The sequence below is a fragment of the Entamoeba invadens genome (assembly GCF_000330505.1).
Source record: "Entamoeba invadens IP1 unplaced genomic scaffold scaff_1105074725955, whole genome shotgun sequence".
Taxonomy (NCBI): domain Eukaryota; phylum Evosea; order Mastigamoebida; family Endamoebidae; genus Entamoeba; species Entamoeba invadens.
The window spans coordinates 27,844-43,481 of record NW_004191857.1 but is presented as its reverse complement, the minus strand read 5'-3'; the positions used below and the strand labels follow the sequence as shown (position 1 = coordinate 43,481).

General features: G+C 28.8%; 4 protein-coding genes across 4 annotated transcripts; 1 reads left to right on the top strand and 3 right to left on the bottom strand.

Annotated features, from left to right (window-relative positions):
* Positions 1-5,523: 5,523 nt before the first annotated feature.
* EIN_110440 (hypothetical protein) lies at positions 5,524-6,488 on the bottom strand (the record flags this gene model as incomplete). The annotated part of the gene is made up of 3 exons (XM_004185518.1): positions 5,524-5,790; positions 6,176-6,200; positions 6,457-6,488. The coding sequence occupies 3 exons, from the start codon at positions 6,486-6,488 to the stop codon at positions 5,524-5,526; spliced, it is 324 nt and encodes a 107-aa protein (XP_004185566.1).
* A 427-nt stretch (positions 6,489-6,915) lies between these two features.
* Positions 6,916-7,500, bottom strand: EIN_110430 (hypothetical protein; the record flags this gene model as incomplete). The annotated part of the gene is made up of 1 exon (XM_004185517.1): positions 6,916-7,500. One exon carries the CDS (start codon positions 7,498-7,500, stop codon positions 6,916-6,918), a length of 585 nt encoding a protein of 194 aa, XP_004185565.1.
* Positions 7,501-10,838: 3,338 nt separating this feature from the next.
* Positions 10,839-11,802, top strand: EIN_110420 (hypothetical protein; the record flags this gene model as incomplete). The annotated part of the gene is made up of 4 exons (XM_004185516.1): positions 10,839-10,871; positions 11,043-11,049; positions 11,125-11,493; positions 11,588-11,802. 4 exons carry the CDS (start codon positions 10,839-10,841, stop codon positions 11,800-11,802), a joined length of 624 nt encoding a protein of 207 aa, XP_004185564.1.
* A 1,521-nt stretch (positions 11,803-13,323) lies between these two features.
* EIN_110410 (hypothetical protein) lies at positions 13,324-13,983 on the bottom strand (the record flags this gene model as incomplete). The annotated part of the gene is made up of 1 exon (XM_004185515.1): positions 13,324-13,983. The coding sequence occupies one exon, from the start codon at positions 13,981-13,983 to the stop codon at positions 13,324-13,326; it is 660 nt and encodes a 219-aa protein (XP_004185563.1).
* Between the last annotated feature and the right edge of the window lie 1,655 nt (positions 13,984-15,638).

The window sequence follows — 15,638 nt, the reverse complement described above, 5'->3', positions numbered from 1 at the left end:
TGTCTGATAGTTTCTTTTGGTAGTATTATAATAGTTATAATATAGTTATATGTTAAAATAAACATTAATTTTATAATAATTTTATAGTTGTTTTATTGTCTATAGAAACTGTATTGTAATGATTGTCTATGTTTTCGTTCTTAATTTTGCTTGTATATATCATTTTACATCAATTTACCTTTTTCTTCTTTTTTTCTTATTGTTTCCTCAACAATTATTTAAGTTGGCAATTTTATTTATTTTTTATTGACCGTTTTTGACATTGCATTACAGGCGATTTATGTTTCATGGTATTGTGTTTGTTTATTTTGTGTTTATTTTGTTCGTTTTTGAAATTATTGGTAAAAATTGGAAATACGTACCAATAGTTTATCACATTTGCAATGTAAAAAGCGATTTTGATCATTAACCGCCGTTTTTTGTTTTTTATTAAATTTTGGTTTTTAAAAGTTTAGATAGTTCCTTGTTATTGAAATACGAAGTAACGAAACTGGGCGTTCCTTTGAAATGAAAGGAGCGCCCAGTTATAAAACTTTGTTTTATAAGGAACCATTTTAACTTGAAAAGATGTAAAACAATAATAATTTAGAAAAATTTTGGCATGGTATTTTTTTCAAAAATGATATTATATTGGCCTGAAATAAGAATTTTCTTCCCTAAAAAAATCAGTGAATAATTTTTTTACCAGTTAAATTGTTGTTTTCAAGTTTAAATAAGAAAAAATTGAAATATAAAACAGTAAGAAAACAATTAATAACAAATAATTTACTTAAGAGCAAATTTGTTATTCTAAATTTTATTAATGATTATAATAAACGCCCGATCTTATTAGCGTCAGCAGTGCTTTTTACTTATTTTATTTGATATAGTTAATTAATTATATTGTCAATTGTTAGTGCTTAATTATGTCGAAAAGTCTATTGATCTTTTCTTAGTTTTTTGCTTTAAAAAATAAATTGTGTTATCAAACTATTAAATTATAATTAATTATATTAACAGTTCTACTATTCATTTTTAGATGAAAATATCAACTATAATATGATTTTAATAGTTAATTACTATAGTTTGTAGTTTGAGAAAACCCATAATAAATAAAAATACCAACATACTTTTCATATAATATACTTCATAAAGATTCAACGGGACACAAAGAGTAGATATGCCGCAACTGTCGAAACTTGTTGAACTCGGCGAGTTGCGGCGTCGTGAATCCGTCTCCGGAAGATACAAGACATAAAGAGGAGATGCCTGAAAGACTACAAACATCAAAGATGTCCTAATCGAGTGTTCGTTCCAGTGTTAGGTTTGAAGGGTGAAACCCGTTTTTTCCTGTCTGTCCTGCCTTTCAAAAAGGACAGATTTTGTTACAACTTGTGTACATTAATTTGAGTTGCGGTGACGTGGCAAATTACAAATATGGCACTATTGGAGTCAATGTGTTGCAAATATTTGATTAAAAATAAAAAAATGACAAAATGTCAGTTAAGTTGAAAGACAACAACACTCTTTGGTGTGAAATTGACGTTATCAGTCAACTCATTTCGTTTGGCGGTGTAAGTGTATGGGCTGCAATGACTACCATTTTAACCTTTTTTGTATACAGCTATATCACCACACTAAGTACCACCAAATGAAAAGAGTTCTGAAGTGTGTTGAGAATTCAGCCAAAATTCGTAATCGGTGTTTTTTTCAGTCTTACCAAACTTTTTTGGATTCAAAGTGCCGTTTCTCACAAGTGAAAATATGTAAGAACTGCCACTGTTGATATAATCGTCAACTTTATTTATTTTGCCTGTGTACACACCACCAAACTTGTTGTGATTTGTGTCTTCTATCAAAAAGCACAAATTGCTTTTGTTCATTACTTTTTCATCAAACACCGACGTGTTTTGTGACCAGTTGTCTTTGTCCGAATCAAACACAACATTCGCAATCTTCATTACTGTCAACTTCTCAAGACTGGCTTCTTCTTCAAGTGTGACGTGTTAGCTCCTTATTTTTTCAACTTCTTCTGTATCGTTGTTTTTTTGAATTGATGAATTTCTCCGATTTCTTTATTTCATCAATTTTAGTGTTGTATATTTTGCACTTCTCCTCATAAAGTGCTATTTTGATGTTGTATATCTCATACAACTTCTCGTTGTCATTTTCTGGTGAGTACAAAATTATCTCACTTTTGATTTTGTTGGATGCGTTATCCAAATCAGTGACGATTGTGTTGAGTGATGTTGTGATGTTTTTCTTTCTATCAAACACCTCATCGAGTCTGTCGAAGTGTCCCTCTGCATTTTCAATACGTTGATCAATGTCAAGTGACTTGTCGTCAACAAAGTTGTATACCTTTTTATTTTTGTTGAAGTCTAACACCGCCTTTGCTGCGTTAGTGCAGAGTGCTGAGAGTGCTGTCAACTCGTTTTCCATGTATGTTAATAGAGTTTATTTGTTTTTATATTTAATTTTATAAAAATTTCATTCAAAATGATCATAACCTCGTTCAAAAATGATTTTTTTCAAATAAAATCAAAAATAAAATCATTCAAACTTACATAAATGATTTTTATTTAAACAAAAGTATTTAAAATATGTAATTAAATTCAAAACTACAGAATTATAAACGTAAAAGTTTTTTATTTATTGAAACAGTGCCACCAAAAAAAAATTATTGGAAGTGAATTTAGAAACTTTTGTTCCAACCCATCAATATTTTAAATGTGATTGTGGAAAAAATTAATTCCAATAAATAAATAACATTTTAAGGTTTATAGAAATGTTATTCGATAAACCTTCAACGATAAATATATAACGTCAGTTACAAAAATATAGTAGGCAAAAATAGCAACAAAAAAATGACCAATTAAAGGATTTTGATAAAGTTTGTAAGTTTACAAAAACAGAGTTTATTTTTGAAACATTATAAAACGGGTTTAGGAAAACTGGCCTCAGTGAAAACTGGCCACGTAGAAAACTGGCCACAATATTCAATAAAGTTCAATAACAATTCAACGTTTTATTCAAAAACAAAACCAATATAAAATTAAATTTGTATTATTTTTTGGCTCTTTTAAGTTCCTTGAATATTTTGCTTTTTCTTAATGGTCTGGATCCTTCTCTTGTTTTCTTTTTGTGGATAGGTTTTGTTTTTTCAGTTGTTGAAGTACATTCATCTTCGTTTATAACATATTTTACTGAGCTTTTTTCTTTGAAATCTATTTCAACAACTTTTTCCAAATTGTGTTCGGCTTTATTACCCATGTTTGTTTCAGCTTCGAGCCTTTCTACAAGGTCGTTTTCTCTTAATGTTTCTTCAATAAGAGTATCAATATCACAATCGAGAAGTGTATGCATTTTCGAAGCACCAATAATAACAGATACTTTTTCAAGAAACTCAAGTTGATCCATTCCATTCATCAATTCAGTTGTCAGTTGTTTTATTGTTATGTTTTTCATTGCAACAACACGCTTTTTCCTTGTTAATTGCAAATTTGTCGTCAACGAAAAATAATGAATGTCAACACGTTTTATATATTCCTTTAAATAGTCAACAAATTTGTGTATATTAGGTGTTTTTGTTAATACTAATTTATTTAAAGAACTGTGAAAACTTTCTGCATTATTGTTTGTTCGTTCTTCAATACCAAATAAACACCAATTGTCAACTTTAAAAACGCCGTTTATGTAATAATTTTCAAAGTGTTTATAAATAACACAAATGTCGGCGTCATCTTTATAAATTTCTTTTAATTCATAAAATGTTGTGAATATCATACTAACCGGCATAAACGGTAAAGACATCAATTTCCTGATTGCACTTTTAAACTCGTCTCCGTTTTTATAACGGTGTTTAAATCCACAATAAGAATCTTTCCGAAATATATTCTGGCAATAATGAAAGTGACAACACTTTACTTTGACTTGTTTAGGAAACAAATTCTTAATAAAACACAACTCAAAATCTCCCATAACAATCATTTCTCTGTTTAAATAATCACTACCAACAACATTTTTCAAAGTTTCTAAAAAGTTATAATACACTTCAAAACTTTTTCCTTTTAGACACCTAAAAACAATCGGAAAACATTCACCACTGACAAGCCCGTGTATTATATATAATTGATAAAAAAGAGCTATTTGTTTTTGTATTATATTATTATAATAAATTTAATTAAACAAACACGGACATGATCTAAATGTGCCATCAAAAAATAAAACTGGAGAAGGTTTTTAACAACTCAACATAATCTTGTTTTCCAAAAATTATCATATCATCATCTTGATACAATACAATTTCTTTTTCTATTTCGGAAAATTCTATGTCTTGTGTTTTGGTTACAGAGTATGGCTGTCTTTCCTTTCTGACTTGTTTTTCACAGACAGAAATTCTTCGAGTTGTTCCTTGAATGTATTGCTCTACTACTATTTGTTTTGTTGTCTTGTTTTTGGAATCTTCTTTTTTAACCGCTTCTTTTAAACGTATTCGAAACAAATCATTTAAATAATCGACATAATCATGTGTGTGAATTGTATCATTTAATAAAGTGTATTTATAATTTCCACTCTCAGTTTTAACCAGTTCGATTCTAACTTTACAACCTTTGTGAGAACATTTAATTTTTATTCGATCCTTTTTTTCGGGTTTGAATTTGCAGCCATTTATGTAAGGCATCTGATAGCCTCTTTGACTTTCAAGAAAAGCAATTTCTGGTATTTCTTCCATTTAATTATTTTTCAGTTTATCGTTTTTATTAAAAAAACAAATGAGAAAAAAGTTGAATTGTTATTGAACTTTTATTGAATAATGTGGCCAGTTTTCCTCATGGCCAGTTTTCACTGTGGCCAATTATCTGTCTCCCTTCAAATAATGTGTGATGTCTATTTTTGATTAAAATGATTAGCCATTTTTCACCGCAATACACCCGTTATGTAGGACATAATATGGCTGTTGTATCTCACAAAAATGAAGATTCTATAAAAGTAAGCATCTTAATAATCACTCGTTAAATACATATGCCAAAGAAGGGAGGAAAGAAGGGAGCTGCTGCACCAAAGGAAGCCGCACCAAAGGCTGCTGCCACCGAGAAGAAGGAAGAGAAGAAATAAAAAGTATTCTAATTCACTACTCATTTAAAATATTATTATCTTTAAATATTATGAATAATTTTACATCATCATTAATTTTTAATATAAAATTAATTAATTATCAACATTTTGCAATTATTATTTAAAACAAGAACAAAAAACATGAATAAATTTATAATCATCAACATAAACATTATTTAATGCATTATACTATTGAAAATGATAACAATATTCACTCATGGATACTTGAAACACTTTGTCATTTTGTAAATGAAATATAAATATTATCATAACACACTGACACATCTTAATTTTGAGTCGTATTTTAAAATTTTGGTTGAAGTTATATTAGGTACTCCATAAAAACAGAACTCGTTGTATTTAATTGTTTTGGAATATAAATTGTACATAGTTTAGGAGAATTGCCAAAGCAAAAGTAGCCAATTTTTATTGTATTTTTGGGGATACGAATGTTAAAACATTTACACTCCCATAGAAACATGCACATCCAATTTCAGTAACATTCTGTGAGATTCTGACTGAACTAATAATTGCACATCCATAAAAACAAAACTTCTCAATTTGACAAACAGTTTCTGGAATATTAACATGACTTAATTTGGATAAGTAACTAAAACAAAAATCTTGGATTTGAGTGATGATGCTCAGAATTTGAAATAAAACTAAATAAATACATCCATACAAACAACACTTCTCAATTTAAGATACATTAACATAGATGTCAAGTACATTCAATTTAGAACAGTTATAGAAACAAGAGCCAAGTTGAAAAACCGAAGTTGGGATGTTAATTGATACCAAATTGATACATCATAAAAATTGATTTTCCAAATTATAGTAAAACTTAAAATTGTCTAAATTTTGGAAAAATTGATTTTCCCAAAAATTTCAGACAAAGTTATCTAAGACAAATTTAAACAAACACAAAAAATTCTTCTTCCATTTTTGTCACATTTGATGGGATTTGAATTGTATTGAAAATTGTAACAAAAAATAATACAACAGCTTTTTATTTTTTCAATGTTTTAATAGAAATTGCAATTTATCTAAATTTAATGTTTTATTAAAACATACACACCCAAATATTTAAATTTTTTATGTAACTATTTGTTTAAAAAATGAGTTTGAAAAAGAGTTAATAAAAAAAAATAATAAAAATATATTAAAAATATATTAAAAAATATAATAAATTATAAAATTAAACAAAAAGATATTATATAATAAATATAATAAAAATATAAAACAAGAATAAAATATAAAGTTTAAATAAAAAGTGAATTAAAAATTAAATATTTAAAAAAATTATATGTATAAAAAATAAAAGAAATAAATTAATGTAATTTTCATCTTTACTATAACTTTGTTGTTGTAATTTTCAACTTTTTACTCATATTTTCTTTTAAACATTAATTTTGATTGTTTTTTATTGAATTTAATTTTTTGTTGAATTTATTTTTTTATTCATTTTGTAATAAATATCAACTTTAAACATATCTTTTCGTCTTTGAGTTTTAATCCCGTTGACGGTCACAATTCAAGTCTTTACTTTGAATTTACATTCAAAATCGTAAATTTATTCATAATGAATACATTTTCATTCAACTACATCATGCTGACTAATTTGTCAAATTTGTTTTTTGAATTCTATTTTTATGAGTTTTTTATGATTATTCATCCAATTATATTATTTCCTTACATATTATTGTTTGTAAGCTTAAATCTGGCATATTGAAAAACCCCATTTTTGTTCCAAAAAGCAAAACACAATTTACAAAAAAGTTTGGTAATAAAAAGTTTTAATTGTCATTTAGAAAATAATCAATTATCACAATATGAATCAATAATTGCAGATAATACAGGATCGGTTATCTTAACATTGTGTGTAAATTTATCATCGTTTTCTAGTGGAATTTCAAGAGTACAACAAAAAGCAACTTTCAACGTGTGAACGTGATAATTGGTACAGTTTTGTTCTGACACAACAGAAAATGCATTTTGTATCAATTCTATGAATACCGCACCATCAATTTTATCAACAAGTGGATTTGTGGTTTCTGCATTAATGTGTACACGTTCTCTTTCATGTTGAGTTTCCAAGTTTCTCAGTTCAATTTCCAAATTCCTTGCATCATAAACATCTCCGATTGCTGCAGCACTGTGTTTGTTAATTGTCTGCTCAATCAACTCTTGATACCTTTTCTCTAACAGGTTATTCTTTACTATTGTCAATCGCTCCGCAAACAACAATCTGTTAAAATATAACCTAGAAACGTATGCTTTCGCTTGTGAAAACGATCTTTCGATGGCATTGCACTGTGGAGAATATGGTATCGTTTTTAGAACGAAGATCTTCTTCCAAAACAGTTGATTTAGGCCTCTAACTTGATTTTTTGCGTTATCCATCACCACTACTATTGTTTCACGATGACTAAAAGTATCTTCAATCAAGGAATCCGTTTATGTTCACACCAAACGAGAAATTCTGAATTGTGATAAGAACCAAATTTGGTTTCAACTCGCATACCAACACCTGGTATCAAAGCAGCAAGTGAACTGTAATTTGGCTGTTTTGTTTTTTCTCTCACCACTTTAACTGATTTTCCGATTTTCAAATAACCATAATTCGTTTACTGACCAATGTAAAATCCAGACTCGTCAACATATACAAATTTACATCCCTGTTTTTCAAGTTCGATAAACGTGCTTCCCCAAATTTGTCTCTTTTTTATATTGAGTGAACTGTTTCTTTCAATTGGTTCTTTGCTTATCCTTTTAAATAAATAACCCATTTTCTTTATGAGAACATCTACTGAAGTTTCTAATAATTTGGTTATGTTTGGATTGTTATTTGATTCGTTTTCAATTGCTTCAGCAATTTTTTTCAAAGTTAAAGTGGCTCCTTCATTTATCAACTTTTTAATTAAAAGTGTGGTTTCCAATGTCACAGATATTTTTTGTCCTTCCTTTCTTCCTTTTTTAGATCCGATAACATCTATTCCGTTGTCAAATCGTTCCAAGATTCTTCTTGCTGTTCTTTCTTTAATTTCAAATAGTTTCATTGCGGTTTCAAATGTACAGATTTTTTGTGTTATACTTTTAACAAATAAAAGATATCTTTCTTCTTTTTTTTCCTTCTTTAACTTTCTTGTTGACATCTTTTTCCGTGTAACTCTTTATTAATGCTGTGGATGACATGACAATATCAGTTTGTTCTTCAATATCGTTGTTTGAGTTGACAGGTCTCGCAGTTGTCAATTTTTCCTTTAAATTTTGAAAGAGATTTCTTATTATTTGATTTGCATTAAAGAAAACAGTTCCCACTCCAAGGGTGTTCAACTGGTTACTATTAAGTAACCTCAAATTCATGCGTATTCTGTTGTCTTGATAGTTTTGCATTTTTCGTCTGTGTTTTCTTCTTCTATTTCTTCGACTTCTTCTTCTTGAAATCTTCTAGCCATTGTTTTTTAGATGTTTTTTAAAGCAAAAAAGTATTTTTGTAAAAGACTGTAAAATAAAAGAAAAAAGAAAAAACGAATGCGGGGTTCCTAAATTCATTTATGCCAGATTTAAGCGTACAAACAATATATATTATGATAAAAAGTTTCAATTCGATAATTTTTCATTTCTTTTATTTTTTAATCTTTATTTCCATAACATTTTGTATTTATTTAAATATATAATGTTTTAATGTTTTTATACTTTATTGTTTTAATTTTTGCAGATTATGGAAATAATATAATATGTTAAAATTTATTTGTAGTTCATTTCGAATAATTAGACAAATTTACAACTCAACTAAGGTAGAAAACAAAATGTTTAAAAGCTTTAATTTACAAAAATCTTTTTAATTGTTTTAAAATATATACTTAATTCTAATTCATTTTAAAATACAAATAACGAATTTTTACTTAAACATAAATTAATCAAATTGGTAATAATAATTTGATTCTTTGGTTAACACGTCATCTCTTTTGTGAATTCCACAGAAACGCCCCATCCACAGACAACAATCTGGACACAACAAAGGACATTTATTTCCATCTTTAATTCCATTAAAAAAGCTAGATAAATAAGTTAATACAACACCAACAATGAGTGGAATAAACGCCTTCATATAATCTATTTTCAAATTATCCTTATTAAATTTCACAACATAACACAAACACAAAGTTGTCAATAAAAGTGCGAACGAAACAATTCCAACAACCGACACATAAAATGATTCGAAACACCCCGGAATACCCCTTTCTTTGTAATTCTTTCCAAAAATAGTATCATTATTTTCGCCTCTATTGATTCGGAATATGAAAATAATGAATATGGCCAACCAACAACACCCACTGATCAACTCTCCAATTACAATCAGGACAAATATTAAAGAAATGAAAACGATACCACTTGTGTACCCAAAGATATCAGGTCTTATCAGTTTCACAAATAAAAGAATAATTTAAATGATGACACCTGGACACATTAAAACGGACTTACACAACGAAAAACAATGAAAATAAATACGAACTCCAGTTGGTTTTGTTCTATTTTGTTTCGCATCAATAGGAAGATATTCATCGTCTTCTTTCTCACAAAAATTCACAAGAAAACCACACGAAAGAAAATTCACTACAAATTGTACTAAAAGTGGTCGTAAAACATGTGATATAGAAAATATGTCAAATGAGTATATAACAAACAAGACCGTTGTTATAAAAACAACGAATGGAAATAACGCAGTTGCTCCAAGATGTGGAAAATTCACGAGAACTGCGAGAAAGTATAAATAGAGTGGTGTCGGGTAAAATACAAGTTCAGTGGGTTGCTTAATATTGATATCGGTAACATGTATCATACAATTCAACCAATATACTCCGATATAAACGTCAATTGAAAAAGGGAGTAATAACAAAGAGATATATCCAGTGTTAATATCAATAACACCATCAAGGGAAAGGGGGTATAACACACTAAACGCTAACAAAGATGAAAACGTGAATACATCTACTATGTGATTTGTAAATATAAAAAATAAGAGTGCGTGTAACTTCTTTTTAAAATAAATGGTCCATTTTTTGCTTCTGCACACCTTGTTCGATATTTGAGCTGCATTATTGATGTTTTGAAGTGTATAAAAAGTAATAAATGAATTTCTATCAAAAGCTTGTTCTTTGGAAAGAGTTTTATATATGATGTCATCGTTCTGTAATTGAGAGTATGTGGAACATGTTTCTGTTATTGAGAAATGTACGAATATCACTACGAAGTGCTATTTCTTTCACAACTGAGAGAGGTAGTGTTATATGAGTTGACATCTTTGTTTTATTTCTTATTATTAGTTACTTGAAACTATTTTTATAGTAAATATAATAATTATAATTTGAAAAAAACTTGAAATACTTTTATACTATCGCTATATTATTATTATTAACATTTTTATAAAATTTCAAACGACTCAGATGTTAAAATATATAGTTAAATTATAATATAATAAAAAAAATATTATTTTATTAACATAATAGTATCTGAATTATGATATTTATGTAAATCAAAAAAATCATGTTTTTGTGTTTAAAACTTTCATGATCATTTAATAATTGGTTTTGATGAATGTTAAGATTATATTATGTTATGTTCGTTAAAGTTGGTTTTTTAAAAAAATAACTTACATAATTTATTATTTTTTATTGTATTTTAAACAACAACAAATACTAATAAATAAGTTTTGTGTAACTACAAAAAAATAAAAAATGGTTATAAAAGACGGATATCACATGATGATAGTTTCAAAATAATTTAAGACCATTAATGACTTCGTTTCATTTGAATTAGTGAATACTAAATACAGAGGTACCATTTAAATTTTTCACTTCAACCCAATACCACTCGACACAACATCAATAAAGTACTTTGTGGACATTGAGTCATTAAACATTTGGAATACAAAAGAAGAGACCTTTGGTAACGAATTTTAAAAACCAGTTGAAATTACTAGAAAATCTAAAAATCCAAATAAATACATATTTTTCAAAATAGTAGTGTGGTACAATGTCGATTATAACACTTTTGTGATAAACAAAAATTCGAATTTCTTATTCAAAGATGTTACATTCACTAAGAATGACAGACTAAAATATGGATCAACGATTCCAAAAGAAGTTGCATCACTTGGAGTTGATACTTTTCGGTCTTTAAATTCCATCGACTTTATAATTCTTCCCCAAAACGTCACACAAATACATGAAAGGTGTTTCGAAGGTTGTTCAACACTAACTTCTCTCCAAATCACAACAAATCTGATGAAAATAGAACCTGGAGCATTTTCAATGTGTCGAACTCTGAGAAGAGTATTTTTACCATTTCAAACACAATATCATTCCACAGCACAATCTGATAATATAAATGGTTTGTGTATAAACACTATATGTTTATAACAATTTAAATTATTATTAATAAATTAATTATACTATAATACTATAATAAAACAACTCACGTGAAGTAAACATTAATAATTATAATCAACCAAAGAGTTACTTGGGTGGGTGTTGTTTCAATTGTTGTGAATCACTTGTAGAAGTTGGGCTTCCTGATTTCTATGAGTATTATGTAGTGATTGCTTCTCAAAATGCTCAAGTCTTTAAACTATTAAAATATCGGAGAGTGTCACACATCTCAATGATTATTGTTTTAATCAATGCATTTCATTTAGTATAATAGTGTTTAACAAAAACTTGCGATTTATTGGAAAAAGTTGTTTTGCGTACTGTTCTTCACTCTGTGAAATAAATCTCCCACCAACAGTTGAAAAACTTGGAACACTTTTATTTATAGAATGTAAAAATTTGATAGTACTAAGTGTGCCTAATAATACAACGTATGTTGGTGAATACTCCTTTGACCACTGCAACAAACTTTCAAATATAACATTTAACACAAAACTCGTCGAAATTCGAAACAACACTTTTCTTATTGTGGTTGTCTAACAAATGTATTGATACCAAAAAACGTTAAGATTAAAAAGGTAATAATATCCTATTTGACATCAATTTTATTGGAGATTTTAAAGAGAAAAAGTCGAAAAAATATGATGTTCAAGATGATATTATTAAAACCGAACAAAACAACAAGAACATTGAAAAATTGATGGAGGGGTTTGTTCTTAAAAACGAGATTTATAAAGGAGAAATAACGCTCTTTGTCGATCTCCATGTTGAAAATTGTAAAGCCGACTTGAGTCACAAGAATGTAATTTTCGAGCTCAAATTTGGGAATTTTGAAAAGGAAAAGCCGAAGTTTGTGTTGAGAAAAAGTGGTTTATTTTCTTCAAATTTCTATATATCGATGTTGAGTATCAGTAATTTAGTATTAAAAAGGGTGGATATCCCAAGTGTAAATACTTACGTCTTTAAAAGTGTGAAATACGAAATAAACAATTTCGATAACAAAAAGGAGTGTTTTGTGACATGTTTGTCTGATTATAATCACACAGAACGACTTAAAAAAAATCGACATCAATAAAACAATTGTTTTCCCACAAAACAAGATAATAAAATTTGAACCCAAATATATTTGTGATACAGTATTATACACTGTTGACTATCGGGTTATGGGAAATATCCCAAAATTTGAGCTTGTTTTAACATTGATAAACAAAGATGAGGAAAATGTGAAACATACATACTCTAAACAAAAAATAAAAGTTGAAAAAACCATAAAACAAGATGTTTCAGATGAAAGCGATGAAGAATATATTCAAAGTGAAGAAAGTGAAAATGAAAGTGTTGATGAAGCAGATAAATGCTATTTATGGGGTGGTGATTGATAAGTAACAATATTATTGAATATTCTTTGTTTTTATTTTATTTACGTTTATACCATATACCCCAGTAATTGTTATTAAAAAAGATAATAATTGGTATTTTATTAATAATAAAACCTCAAAAATATGAACAAATAAAACAATAATTATATTTAAAAAAACATAAATAAAAATAAAACTATTATTATTAAAAACGACAACTGCAGGATTTGAACCTACACCTCAAATGAGAAATGATTTCGAGTCATACGTTTGACCACTCGGCCACGTTGTCTTAATAAATTTATAAATATGTATATATATTTATTAACATTTAGAGAATAACAACAATCTAATTTTATTTTCATTTTTTTTAAATACTTAAAAACTATTATTTTATTAGAATAATACAAATACAAATAATACTTTAAAATGGCTTACTTGGAATCCCAGTCGTTTTTGTTCATCAACTTATCTTCAATACTGTCTGATATCTTCGATAATAAATCGTCGATTTCCGCTTGAGCAAATTTATTTTTAAATTTTCGAGCCGATCCACCACCCACCGATTCTGGGAACAGTTTACCACCCAGCCATTCTTGTGCTCCAGAAGTAAGTCCCTCGAGCCCTCCTCCAATCAGTGAGTCACTTATTGTATCTTTGTTGATATCTCCCGTAGCCGCTGAGTATAATAAATTCTCGAGAGCTCCTGTACCTCCAATCGCAAGTCCTGAGTATACTGTGCCAAGTCCACTTGTTGCAATTGCCCCTATAATAGCACCAGCACCAGATTTAATAAGTACTGCAGTCCAATTGATGTCATCTCCATTTTTTAGTTGTTGATACACTTCCAACCCTCCTTCAAGCATTACATTAGCTACTGCAAGAACATGAGGCGCCGCCGGTGGGAAGAAGACTGAAATTCCAATTGATGCGATTGTGATACCTCCAATGATTGCAATTTCACCCCAATCTATTCTTTTAACTGACTCGCCGAAAATGTGGGTCTGGGCTTTCACAAGATCTGTACTCTGAAGAGGGAGCCATGCACTCAGTTTATGAAGAAAGCTGTTGTACTCTGATTGACAAAAAGCCATGTCTGAACACTTCTTAATGGACTTCTCAAGTCGACTGAAAAAGACGCCCCAAGCCGTTTGGACCATCTCCAAAACGATGTCCTGGAACTTTTTTGGAATTTTGAATTTTTGAGAGTAAATTCGCAAAGATATCTAAAACAATTTCAACCATCGCGGCAAATGGAAACATGTTATTTCCCAAACCATATTTATCTTCCTTGTCCGTTATAAATCCACCTGAATTTGTTCTGAAATATTCAGAGAAATACAATCCAAGTTGTCGTTGCCAACTTCAAATTCCGGTGTCTTGAAGTTAAATTTGATGTAATTTTACTTGTTCGAAGTTGTAATTGTGTTGGATGTATTCTCTTTGTTTTGGAAAGTTTATTCGTTTCTTGGTTTTTTGAGACATATTGGGGCATGCAAGGAAATTTCATCGTATTACTATAAGAAACCCGCAACAGTCCAGCACAGTTGGGTCAATACCAACGACGCTGTCTGGTAAAAAGAGTATCAACAGAATGTAAAATTGTTCAAATAAGTTTCCACAAAGTTGTGTGATGTTACCAATGAAAAAAATAGTTTCAACTTTGTTTGTTGGCAGTAGATTAAACCACTTAATTTCACATTTCAAATGTTTGAGTAACAGACAATTGTTAAAAGTGTTTGGTTCAATAGTTGTAACTGAAATCGGAATTTCAAGACGTTTGATGTTAGTCCACACTTCAAAGTCTTTTTTGTAAATGGTTTTTGTACCATCTTTGATACTCACTTTGTTATTCAACAAATATTTAGCATCCTTTATATTAACATTCACAAGCTTTTTGAAGTCCACGAATATTGTTTTGTCCATTATTTTAGTTGTTTCTGGTATGACCAACTTTTCTCAATTGACTAGTTCAAAATTAAGATGGTACAACTCTTTAATTTCATTATTAAGTGTCAACATTTTTATATTTCTTGGATCAAAATATTGACAATGTTTTAAACTGCACTTCACATTTCTCAGTTGTGCGCAACATGCTAAAGCCCCAGGCTGGATAACATCGACGCTGTCTGGTATCGACAAAAACGTTAATGAGTTTATTCCAAACAGTTCTCCTTTGGATATTTCTTCTATTCCATTTGGAATTAATGCAACTTCTATCTTTGAATTTTTCATGACCTGAAACCACATTGGTGCTCATTTGACAAATTTTAAGTGTTTGAGTGTCTGAAATATTTCTGGCTCTATTTCTTGTGTTATTATTGGTATCTCGAGACATTCGATATTCTTGTAATTTGAATAATCTTTTAACATTATTTGTGTAAGGGAACTATCAATGTTAAGTTCATCTAACATTAATTTAAATTGCATATGATTTAATCCATTAAATGCATTTGGTTTGCAACCTTCAAATACATCGGTTACGATTGATGTCACACTTTGAGGAGTGGTGATTGGTTTGAGTCGAATACATCTTGCAAATACTTTTCATTCAAAGCTTAAAAGTGTATTTGGGATTTTCACATCCTAGAGATGAACACACCCTTTAAAACATTCTTTAGGTATGACTGTTACAAAATCTGGTATGTTTACTCAAAACAACAACTGTTTGTTTATATACTTCACGAATATTGGGTCTCCAGAAAATTAGGGGATATTAGTTTGACTTTTATGATATATTATATTAAAA